The following is a 12879-nucleotide window of genomic DNA, read 5'->3' on the forward strand; positions in this document are numbered from 1 at the left end:
TAATTAGCGTATTTCGGAACGTTAATTTTTCAACTTCATTATTCGGAATCAGTACGTCCCAGAGAACCTTCGTAACGTTAATTTTTCAACTTCATCCGATTGACATGGGACCAACGGCATGTGACAAAGAGTGAAACATACAGGCTACATTTATTTGACGACAATGAGTTCCGACTTCCGACCTCGGTGGGATGACAGGCTGAGTCAACCCCCCTGGTGTGAAGGGGGAGGAGGAGGGGAGGGGGAAGAGAAGGGGAGGGGAACGAGGGGGAAGGGGATGGGAGGGGGGAGGGGGAAGGGGGAGGGGGAGGGGGAAGGGGGAGGGGAGGGGGGGGAGGGGAAAGGGGGGGGAGGGGGAGGGGAGGGGCCCTTCTTCCCCTGGGCACCCCCGCACCCTTCCCTCCCCCCTTCCCCTCCCCCCCTCCCCCCCTTCCCCCTCCCCCCCCCATTCCCCTCCCCTCCTCTTCCCCCTCCCCTCCTCCTCCCCCGCTTCCCCCTCCCCCCTCCCCCCCCGTTCCCCTCCCCTCCTCTTCCCCCTCCCCTCCTCCTCCCACTCCCGTGCAAAGCCGGGTACCTCTGCTAGTATAAAATAAATGTATTATTATTATTATTATCATAAAATGCACAATACGCTCATTTTTTAGTACCTATCCGCTGGACTATCGGGTCTGTGTGGGAGCGCGCCAATTAGGAATATAGTTTTATCGTGCATTATTTTGTGACCGGCATTTAAAAAAATAAATCCGGTATTTTTGTCCATTTTAATTCCGTGATGGTTGAATTAATTATTGCAGGTTTGGAGACTGCCGGTGGGATCCGTGAAGGTAAGCGCTTACGGCTTCTCCCCCACTTGCTCCCCGCGGGTATAACGAAGGTCTGCCATTGAATTGAACGCCTCCGAGTTAAACCTCATTTGGTCCTCCTTGTCAACCTGCGGTGTTAACCACAGGGCAGGCACACGACAATATATAATCAAGCACACAGCCATGCAATCTCCATAGACAAACATTGGCAGTAGAATGGGCCATACTGAAGAGCTCAGTGACTTTCAACGTGGCACCGTCATGGGATGCCACCTTTACAACAAGTCAATTCGTCAAATTTCTGCCCTGCGAGAGCTGCCCCGGTCAACTGTAAGTGCTGTGATTGTGAAGTGCAAACGTCTAGAAGCAACAACAGCTCAGCCATGAAGTGGTAGGCCACACAAGCTCACAGAACGGGACCACCAAGTGCTGAAGCGCGTTGCGTGTAAAAATCCTTCTGTTCTCGGTTGCAACACTAACTACCGAGTTCTAAACTGCCTCTGGAAGCAACGTTAGCACAACAACTGTCCATCGGGAGCTTCATGAAATGGTCTTCCAGGGCCGAGCAGCCTCACACAAACATAAGAACACCATGCACAATGCCAATCGTCAGCTGGAGTGGTGTAAAGCTTGCTGCCATTGGACTCTAGCAGTGGAAACGCGTTCTCTGTTGTGATGAATCACGCTTCACCATCTGGCAGTCCGATGGACAGGTCTGGGTTTGGCGGATGCAAGGAGAACGCTACCTGCCCGAATGCAAAGTGCCAACTGTAATGTTTGGGGGAGGAGGAATAATGGTCAGGGGCTGTTTTTCATGGTTCGGGCTCAGCCCTTTAGTTCCAGTGAAGGGAAATCTTAACGCTACAGCATACAATGACATTCTAGACGATTGTGTGCTTCCAACTATGTGGCAACAGTTTGGGGGAAGGCCCTTTCCTGTTTCAGCATGACAATGCGCCCGTGCACAAAGCGAAGTCCATACAGAAATGGTTTGTCGAGATCGGTGTGGAAGAACTTGATTTGCCTGCACAGAGCCCTGATCTCAACCCCATCGAACACCTTTGGGATGAATTGGAACACAGACTGCAAAGCAGGCCTAATCGCCCAACATCAGTGCTTGACTTCACTACGCTCTTGTGGCTGAATGGAAGCAAATCCCCACAGCAATGTTCCAACATCTCGTGGAAAGTCTTCCCAGAATAGTGGAGGCTGTTAAAGCAGCAAAGGGGGAGAGGGGGACCAACTCCGTATTAATGGCCATGATTTTGGAAAGAGATGTTCGATGAGCACATACAGGTGTGATGTTCGGGTGTCCACATACGTTTGGCCATGTAGTGTATATAGTTAAGAGAGATTGCTGTCCATTGGGGGTTCGATCCCCGACGCAGTTATAAACTCATCCCGGTGTTTCACAGATATGAGGGTGATTCCTCAGTGTGTGTGCCGTCCCTCCGATGGACATTGAACTGGCATCTTGTCTGCCAGCCTTAGTTGGTGGATGTTAAATATCCCACGACGTGTTTGCGAAAAGAAGGCAAGCTATCGCCGACACAATTTCCAAATTTCTGGCCAAGTCGAATGTCAGGCCTGGCCAGACAGTTTGTGAAGACTGGCCACGCTTCGCCCGGCCGACCCAAGTCTAAAAGGTGGGATAATGATGCAGGTCATCAAAGAATAAGAAGAACACACAAATTATATTCAATTACACGAAGAACGAAGGGAGTTGATGTGTCTTGACAATTCGTTTCCTATTTAGAAGGTAATAATATGATAATCTTCATATCTCGTGTTGCATTGTTGATCAAATTACAGTACAGTCGTTGTAAACTTACAATAGTGACGAATATACGATTACCTGTAATGAAGCAAGTTTTAAGTTAATATCAATTTTGAATTTGTAAATGTGTATAATATTGTGACAAAGTTCAACAATGTGTCAAAACGAAGGCATCTTGGACAAGACACAGAGTGAAGACATTTTTAAATTGGGGGAAAAAAAGGAAGAAAACCCATCGACGTCACTGATGAGAAATGATTCGCATGGTCCTGGCGTGTGGCCGCCCATGCATTTGACTTGTTTTCCTTGTTCATCACGTCACGACTCACAAAATAAGCTATTTCCTGGAAACACTTTAATCGTCCCCTCTGGTTTCTTCGGACGTCCAGATACCTGGTTGCTCCGTACATGGTCGTCGCAACATGAACTGTGAGTGTCAGAGAAAAAAAAAGATCCTTGGAACGGATTGTGATGATAGTCGACGCTGAAAAATATGTTTGATGGTGCCCGTACGTTGTGCGTACGTGTATGGTGTATGTACGTACGTTCATGATGTACGTACGTTGTAGTTACTACAACGTACATGATTGTACGTTGTAGTTAATTTAAGTGTTTAAAACTTTAAAATACGATAAAATGTTGGGTTTTTATTAATAGTTTAAATAATAGTTTCATTTTGTCATCATTCGTCCACCATTTTTTATACGTCATGCTCCATAACGTTTCTGCTGACCCTTTCACTCAATGGTGAAGAATCACTTTTAAAATTCTCGTGTACGGATTCTAATTCAAATCTTCACCAAAATGGAATCAATTCTTCCTTGTCACACACACAACCTGTTCATTAAGTTTCGGCGGAATCCGTCCACAACTTTTTGAGATATCGTGCTATCTATAGTTTTTGTCCCTATCTCTCCATGGTGAAGATTCGTTGACAAAATTATAGTATCCGGATTTGGATCTTCACCAAAATCTAATGATTTCGTCCTTGTCACACACCAAAACTGTCAAACAAATTTCATCCCCATTGTCCATAACCTTTTGAGATATCCTGCAAACAAAAAGTTGGTGTGCGTCGTATCTTGAGTAAATAGGTGGTAAATCAGGTACCGTGAAATGGGGTTAATAGGGACAGCAAGGTGAATAGAGACACAAACTGAAAAAAAGTTCGGAAACTTTTTTCGCTGAAACTTGATAACCATACTGATTTGTTGATATTTGGGTTGAAAGTGTTCTCTTGTTTTTTTAAAAAGCAACTTATCGTCCCTATTAACCCCATATATGGGTTAGTGGTGTTGGTGTTGGTGTTGGGCTAGCGGCTAGGGTGCCGGCTTAGGATTCCTAGGGTCCTGGGTTCGAATCCCGGTCGATCGCTGAATTAACGCCAGGGGGGTTGACTCAGCCTGTTCATCCTTCCGAGGTCGGCAAATTGAGTACTAGTTCACTGGTAATTCCCTGTTTGTCGTTAAAGGCGGCAAAAAGGGTTGGCGTCAGGAAGGGCATCCGGCCGTAAAACATTGCTTCAAAAAGGGGACCAAAAAACAACAACAACCATGGTTCCCGAAAAAGGCCAACCCCCGCTTTGCGGGGGGAAATTGCCTCTAAAGGTGGTTATTTATTTTTTTATAAGGAGTGTTTATTGACAGTTGGCAAAGCTTTAGCAAAGGAGATGGGTGCGAAGTACTGTTATCTTGGCATGCAGACACATAGCTCAAACCCACACCCTCTATGACCACCACCAGTACCCCTAAAGTGTGTGTGTGTGTGTGCGTGTGTGCACGTGTGTCTGTGTGCAAGGACCGATTCTTGCACACACACAGGTTATTTATTTTTTTATAAGGAGTGTTTATTGACAGTTGGCAAAGCTTTAGCAAAGGAGATGGGTGCGAAGTACTGTTATCTTGGCATGCAGACACATAGCTCAAACCCACACCCTCTATGACCACCACCAGTACCCCTAAAGTGTGTGTGTGTGTGTGTGTGTGTGTGTGTGTGTGTGTGTGTGTGTGTGTGTGTGTGTGTATATGTGCGTGTGTGCACGTGTGTGTGTGTGCAAGGACCGATTCACCCCCATTTCACGGTATCCAATTACAGAGAACCAAGGAGTGTTTATTGACAGTTGGTAAAGCTTTAGCAAAGGAGATGGGTGCGAAGTAATGTTATCTTGGCATGCAGACAGACATAGCTCAAACCCACACCCCCCATGACCAGCACCAGTACCCCTAAAATGTATTTGTGTGTGTGTGTGTGTGTGTGTGTGTGTGTGTGTGTGTGTGTGTGTGTGTGTGTGTATGTGCACGTGCACACGTGTGTTTGTGCATGTGTGTTTGTGCATGTGTGTACGTGTGTGTATGTGTATTGTGTATGTGTGGTAGCAATGATTGGGGGCACCCATATATCTCGCAGCTTCTCCCTTAGAATACTGAGTATTGGCCCCCGCTATACCCTCCCAAACCTCTGGAGGGCAATCTAAGACCATAAATGACACTTCCACTACTTGCGTCCCAGCTGTGTTATGTCAGCCCAGCCATGTTATGTTCTCCCTGTGGCCTTGTCCCCTTAGCAAGGCTCCTCACTGTCTGGACCACCCCTTTGATTTCTCAGTATGGGATGAGGGGAGGGGGGGGGGACCATGTATAATAACCGGCTTGACAGTAAGAACTCTAAGATTTTCGGTGGATGGCCTCGAGGCGCTTCCTTGTGCATTGTTCGCATCGCGACCTGCTTCTTGCTAATGTGGGTCATGCTGCCGTGTGCCGGGAGCTGTTGGCTTGGCGCATGGACCTGGAAATCTTCCATGCACGTTAATTAATAATTTCTATAATAAACCTCTTGTACCACAGTTCGAAATGCCTCCAGGGATTCTTCTTGGGGTCAAGGGGGGTACCGGGGGGGCATCGCTGTCACCACAGCTGGCGTCATGGACAGGATCTTGTCCGGAGGGGAGAGAGACGGTTCTTTGACTCGGTGGCAGTAAGGTCGAGGGGCCCCCTAAAAGGTGAGATCTTTCTCGCAATATCAGTGACCTTTTGTTGCCGCCGAGGGAAGGGGCCTGTCTGGGATAATTTCCGGCACAGATCCAAGAACTAAGATTAAGGGGAGCGAACTGTGTGCTGGGGTTTGTTATGGGAGGTAAAAGTGCTTAGGCCTGAGCAGGGGGGAAGAGTGTACCAGGAGGCCAACGGCTTGGACACTCGACATGTCGCGAACGTTGTGAAGTGGCCGGACGCGGCTCACGTTCGGGCATGGGTAGGCCCGGCGAGAGTGTTGGGTGGTGGCATACTTGGGTACGTGCTCCAAAAACACCTCGTCCATGGTACAAGGGGAAGGAGGCCAACCTGAAAGGAAGTCGGAATGCTCCCTTGGAGGGCCTAGCCCGACGACACAAAGGTATCGTCGGGAAGGGCATCCGTCAGCGGGGAAGGCCGGAGAAGGGCCTCTCCTCACTCAAGAATGAACTCTCAAACCTGTCTCCTTCCTCCAAATCCTGGTGGCGTCTGGTCAAATCCGTTTCTGGTGTTTGTTCCACCTCCATCCCCTCCCTTACCTCAAATGGCCACACAGTTGACATCGCACGTGACAAAGCCGAATGCCTCAACTCTGTGTTTGCCTCAAAATCTTTAGTCCCAAACCCATCTCTCTCTGTTCCCGCCTTTCCCAGTCGAACCCAACTGCTCCTGGACTCTGTGTCCTTCTCTCCTGACAAGGTGGAGGAGTTTTTGTCTAATCTCGACTCTGATTCTGCAACTGGACCAGACGGCATCAGCCCACGGGTCCTAAAATCCTGCTCTGCCGCTCTATCTCACCCTCTCTCTGTTCTTTTCGCCCTATCTTTTGCTCAAGGTCATCTGCCAGCATCCTGGAAATCAGCAAACATTACTGCTTTACACAAAAAAGGTGCAAAAACAGATCCTTGCAACTTCAGACCAATCAGCCGACTCCCAATTATCAGCAAAGTCATGGAATCCATCATTGCTTCGGATATAAAATCTTTCCTCTTCTCCAATGGCTTGATCTCTGATCATCAATTTGGTTTCAGACCAGGTCACTCTACTCTGGACATGCTGCTTCTGCTGTCTCAACAATGGATGGAGGTCCTCAATGCCAAACAGGAAATCAGAGCTGTCTCCCTTGACATATCACGTGCCTTCGATATGGTCTGGCACCCAGCTCTGCTCACCAAACTCTCCTCCTTTGGTATCCATGGAAATCTCCACGCATGGCTGGCGGACTTCCTCTCTAGTCGTAGTCAACGTGTGGCCCTGAATGGTTTTCTCTTATCTCCTCTTCCTGTTTAGGCTGGAGTTCCCCAAGGCAGTGTTCTGGGCCCTGTGCTTTTTCTGGTCTTCATCAATGACTCTCCGACTCTCTGGAAAATCCTCTCTATCTCTTTGCTGATGACTCCACTCTCTGCCGCTCCATTCCTCTTCCCTCAGATCAGCAGTCTGCAGCCTCCTCACTCTCTGAACACCTGGACAAAATCACAGACTGGTCAAACAAGTGGAACATGTCTTTCGATCCTGACAAATCTCACACTCTTACTATGTCTCTCCGAAAAGATAGACTGGACAACCCTCCCATCTACTTTCTCAACAATCCTCTCCCAGAAGTTCTGTCGCTCAAGCTTTTGGGTCTCACTATCTGCCATGATATTTCTTGGGAAAACCACATTTCCAAGCTGGCCTCCAAAGCCAGTCGCCGACTGGGCATCCTCCGTCGTGCGAAGTCCTTCCTCGGCCCACCTGAGCTCCTCACCACATACAAGGCTTTCATCCGCAGCTCAATGGGATACTGTTCTCCCCTAAGGGCTGGTGCTCCTGCCTCACGCCTAGCTCGGCTTCATGCTGTTGAAACCAAAGCTTTCAGAATCATTGGAATCTCCCGCGATGAAGCTATCTCTGAGGGCCTTTCACTCACTCACCGCAGGCAGGTAGGTGGTCTTTCTGTCTTCTACCGACTCCTCTCCGGCCTTGCTCCCGCAGCTCTCTCTGCGCTCTGTCCCCCAAATATTCCGACAGGTCGCACAAGATCTGCCAGCAACCCTCTGATGGTTAAACTGCCGAAATCTCGGCTCTCTGCTCACCTTCACTCTTTCATTCCTCTTTTCTCCCACCTCTGGAACAAACTCCCACACTCCCTTCAATCCCACTCCTCCCTCCAGGTCTTTAAAACAGCTGTTCACCACCATCTCTTATCTTCCCCCATCCAAAACCTTGATCTTTTCTACCCCCACTAATTCACCCCAGATCCACCTTGTTTGAAATTCCAACTTCTTTCCTGGAAGTCCTGGCAGTGTCCATATGTTTTCTACCTCTCCTACCCCCCCCCCTTCCCATGCCTCCCCCCCCCCCAAAGCCCTCTCCCTCCCACAGATCTCTCGATGTCTCCATGTCTCTCGGTCCCTGCTCTCAAATGTTGTGTTGGTGGCCTTCCCCCTCTCTCCCCATCTTGTCTACCGCTCCCGATGTTATTTGTTTTATGTGTCGGTTTGTCTTTCTGTGTGATTAATGTTCGCTCTTTCACGAGCCTCGATCTTGTATACAAAAAAAAAAAAAAAGGGCCGCCCGTAGAGCTAACGGTTTGCGGAGATACCGGTGCGGGTTAGATACATGGTTAGAGATACCGGTGCGGGCATTCAGGCTTTGAGAGCCTGAAAACCCAGTCGCGGTGCGCTGGGAGCGCTCAGGGGGGGAGATTGGGAGAAAACCTGGACGCTCGTGCGCCGTTAGAGTCCGGCAGAATGTTGCAGTCAGTTCAAGACATTCTGCTTAGACCGAAGAGAGGGAAGTAAGTCGACTTGTGAGAATGTCGAGAGCACTCTCTTCGAAGGACTTGGGAAGACGTTTTTTTCTCTTTGGAATGACGTGCACCCGTCAGTTGGGGAGCCAATGAAGGCCCCCGTTTAAGCTAACGGGTTGCGAAGAAAGAATAAGACATTGACGTTATGGGAGATTAATGTATGTCGGGGTTTGTTATTCAGATCTGAAAAACTAGAATGATTTAATGTCCAACGCGCGGGAACCCGCCGTGAGCGCGCGAACCCGACATGCAGGCCAGTCGTCATGACAACCGCGCGGGGCCTCGCGAAGCGAGACGAGGGAACGCCTACATCAAAATCCGTGCACGGAATTTGGTGCACGAGGATGGCCGAAGCCAACCAAAATAGGATTATAATGAGCCAGGTACAATGATTAGAACGAGTGAGTTATGGAAAGAAATGATGCAACCAGCCATTGGGTGGTTGCACCTTTGTGAACAACTGAAGTTAAGGGCTCAGACTGAGGGAAAGAAAATGATGCAGCCAGGCTTTTGTTGAGCTGCACCTCTATGAACACCGTGAGCCTGGAATGGTGAGTGAGGAGAATGCCGGCAGAAACACGTCCATTGTTCTGGATGGATTGACCGGGAAACCTGTGAACTGGTGCGTGGTGTTTCCACGATCGTGGGCACAGGCGCATTATGAAACAGAAAGATGCGTGAGTATGGGGAAGGACCCTGCTATGAGGTTGCTTGGAGAATGTGTGCCCAAATGCATTGTGGGCCATCTGATGGGATGGCCACTTCGACTTTGCTACACGCGAGTCGTCATTGCCTTGCCAGCAAGATGTTTCATGCAATGTGCTGGATGCCATGTCAGTGTACTGGGAACCTGTGACTCCTGCCATGCAATGCCATGAGAAATACGTTGTTTATAATGGAATTATGAAGGGAAATGCTGAATAAACGTCGATAGCAACGTATAGTATATATATAATGCATTGGTTTTCAACGGTCAGTATAGTTGAGTGGAGAATTTCCGGTCTCGCCGGAAGCCCTGCCCATACAGTGAATGGAGTACAGTGTGAATGAGGTCTCTCGCTGTGCCGGGAATACGATGGAGCGCTGGTTTAGTTGTCTTGAGCGGATGAAATATGAAATGACAGTTGCAAGGTCAAGATACGAATGTGATGCGGATGGCAACTGGGAGACGCAAGATGCGTCGTTACATCTGTGTTTATGCGCCGGACAAAGGCTTTGCGGGCGAGTGGTGGAGGTATAGTTATGAAAATGCATGTGGTTCTGAAAGCAGATAATGCGTGACAAGTTGCCCCACAGGCGGATGGGGGAAAATATTGGAGATTTGACAGTTTGAGAAGGCTAATGTGGGTCGAACGTCCATCTGAGAGATAAAAACTGTCCGGTCTTCAACTGTCGGTATTGGTGTGGCTTGCGCCTTGCGAATGATGTGTGGATGGGATGGGGTGCGCGATGCATCTCGAGGTTGCGTCGAAGCGGAGACACGAGTGACGAGGGAGCATCGAAGCATCTGGCTTGATGAGATGGCTGCGTTGGGGACAATGTCGGAGGTTGAGGTTTTTGGTCGTGTGACATGTGGGGGCTGAGTTGGAGTGATGTGTTGAGTGAGCACAGGTGCGGAGGGTGTGCTCCAAGAAGAGGTGGTGCTGCATTGTGAATCATGCCTCCAAGAAGGGCTGTGGGATGCCAGAGTTGGGATGCGTGTCGTTTAGCATTTCGGCGGAGTAGAATTATGTTGATGTTGAATTATTTGGAAGATGATCGTGATTATTTGGTGATGTTGAATTATTTGGAGGTATGAACCTCGCGAATGTGATTTGGAAGGGGATGAGGGCAGTTGTAGTGCCGTTCCCCCTTGTGTACCCCTCTTAGCACAGGGGCACAAATGCTGGTTCCATGGTTCAGCATTGAAGTTCTGGTAGACTGTCTCCGAAATGACGTTTTAATTGCTCATATTGTGGGAATGATCTAGGTGTGTCTGTGTCCTTTTTACACTTTTTTCTTGGACCCCAGGCCGAAAATTTTGTCATTTCATGTTGAGATAGGTCAAATGGAATACAAAAAAACTGTCACCTAAGAAGAATAACAATAAAAGTATTTTTGACCCCCGTATAGCCCACTCTTACCTGTATGGGAGTTTGTGCGTTTAATTCCCACCACATGTGAGTGAAGGCTATGGTTTCACCTGTGGTGGGTCTGCAAGCAAGACGTCCCATAGGGTTTTAAAATAATTGTTTTTATATGGGTTGGGGGTTCGTTTGTGATTGAATGAGGTGAGAGATGAGGTAGGACTGCTGCGCAGTCCAAGTGTTAAGTTTCCTATAATCGTGGTTAGGGAATGTGCAGACAACAGTGTACTTTGAGGAAAAGAAAAAAAGAAGAGACGAAAATGTTTTGTTTTGGGAATGCTGGCTCGGTTGAGACTGTGAAGGCCACGGTGTGCTGAGATATCTTTGTTTACAAGTGCAGGCTTGGTTTGGTTTGATGTTGTTAAAGCTGGTTCGGGGAAACAGTGGCTGGGTTGAAGGTTATAATCCAGTATTATGTTAGGAGCACGCAATCCTGAACAAAATGGATTGCCATTGGGTATTTTTCAAATGATGTTTATCAAAATGATGGCTCCTGAGTAAGGGAAAGGAGCAGGAGAACTAAATTCACTGTTTCAAGTTGTTGAAGCTGTTTGTTTAAGAGCATTGGGATGCTGCCCAATGCCAAAAGGTAACGGGGGAAGTGGGGTACTGATGTCTGCATGAGGATGGCAGAATTTGCCTTCCAGGGACAAACGATTTTGTTGACAAACTAGTTGTTTGCATGTAGTTCGTTAAATCGAGTGGACCAAGAGACTGCGCCAATCGAATAAAGTAATGTCCTTCGGATGGAAATGGAAGCCTTGTGACTGGCCTCGACTGTCTGTCTATCTGTCTGTGAATGGAAACTCAGAGGTTTGGGCCGGACTTGGGCAGAAGGCAGATGGAGTGATACTGCTCTTGCCTCTTGCTTGGCAGAAGGTAATTGTGGTTGTTGTTGATTCCACCCTACCCCCTGCCTGATTTCACCCCTGTCTGCCTGTCCGATTTGTGTTCATGAAGTCCATGGAGCGAGCTCATGGGCCAAAATTGAGCTCTCGAGAGCTGAGGTGATTTTAACATTAGGATGCATCTCTCGAGGGACCCCTGGGTGGTCTCGAGAGCTGAGGTGTGAAATATGGTGATTTTGTCTTGTGGACAATCTGTGAATGGCTAGGCAGATGCGCCTGTAAAGGGAAAGTGTATTCACAACCCGTCTAGGTCGTGACTGAAGACATGGTTTTGGAGTAAGTGTGAATAATGTTTTGGGAAAGTGCGGAGATGACAAAGGAAAGTCGAATCAGATGGATTCTTTGTCAATGACAAGTGACTTTGCAAGATTTGCTGAGGAAGTAGGGGAAAAGGTTGTAAAAGTTGATGGTAAAGGCAGGAAATAAAGGAAAGTGGTTATGGACTGTTGTTTTTGTGATAAGAAAGTGATAAGAGTGGTTAGCTTGCACTGGGGGGGGAAAGTGCACCAATGAATGTAAAGTTGTGAACTTTGTTTAACAAAATTGCGCTACATTGCTACACGCAGGTTGACCCCAATCGAAGAGGTGGTTGGGTGCTGGTGCAGATCGGATCACAGCTCTGCAGACCAGGTGAACAGAACTCCACCAGGTACTTTGGCATTACATCAATTAAATTATTGCTCATAAGGGGAGTTGATAGGGCAATTCCCCTAGGAAAATGCATAAAGAAAATGTTTTACTTTGCATGGTTGACTCTAGGTTCTAGAACCTAGGGCAAAGTGCAAAAGGAGGGTAGAGTTGGTGATTGCGGACAGAGATTAGCTAGAAAACTTGACGACGATTTCGTAATTTTCAGATAATTGTGATTTTGTGATAATTGTGAACAGTGATTTATACTGGCATGAAATTTGCGTGTCCAGGGAAAGAAAAAAAGATGAGTATGTCCAGGTATTGATAGTGTGGAAGTGTAATTCAGTGTAACTTATTGATTGGCACTGGTAACTTATTGATTAACCTGGTAACAAAGCAAATACATTTTACATGCAAACTCTGTGAAGGACGAGTTTGTAAATGAGTTAGGAATGTGCACGAACATGATAATCTCTTGAAACACCTGGTCACAGCCCCAGGCTGGAGCACCCCCCTATTGTTTGATAAATGGAACTCACAACAGGGGGGGCTAGCTGGCGCCAGGAAGGCGACCAGTAACGTCAGCGGAGAAGAGATTACGAGTTCAGCGGACAGAGGATTAAGTCGAGTTGGTCCATATAAGCGGGAGCTGCGGCTGGAGTCGAGAGTACTTGCTACGTGAAGCGCTGACCGAACGGGAGTGTCGGATGAACGAGAAGGACCAGCGAAAAGAGTTAACCTGATCCATTATATTATGCGGTATCATTTTGGTAATTGGATGAAGTGAATACAGTTTAATAAACTAGACCTTTTGTAACCTGTGTCCGGTCATTGGA

At 47.9% G+C, this 12879-nt stretch overlaps 1 protein-coding gene across 3 annotated transcripts in view; it reads left to right on the forward strand.

Moving 5' to 3' along the window:
* The first annotated feature begins 2900 nt into the window (after nt 1-2900).
* The window catches only part of LOC137438358 (sterile alpha motif domain-containing protein 9-like), a 58996-nt gene continuing 49017 nt past the window's right edge, over nt 2901-12879 (forward strand). The window contains exons 1-2 of one of the 3 annotated variants that reach the window (XM_078769316.1): nt 2901-3009; nt 11980-12062. Coding sequence is in view for 2 of the 3 variants with exons in the window: in XM_078769318.1 (XP_078625444.1) it covers nt 3003-3009 (7 nt within the window). In the remaining variant the exon portion in view is untranslated. The remainder of the gene's footprint in view (nt 3010-11979; nt 12063-12879) is intronic. The other 2 variants (XM_078769318.1, XM_078769317.1) reach the window with 2 other exon arrangements.

The sequence above is a fragment of the Myxine glutinosa genome, unplaced genomic scaffold (assembly GCF_964187855.1).
Source record: "Myxine glutinosa unplaced genomic scaffold, kmMyxGlut1.1 SCAFFOLD_2056, whole genome shotgun sequence".
NCBI classification, from domain to species: domain Eukaryota; kingdom Metazoa; phylum Chordata; class Myxini; order Myxiniformes; family Myxinidae; genus Myxine; species Myxine glutinosa.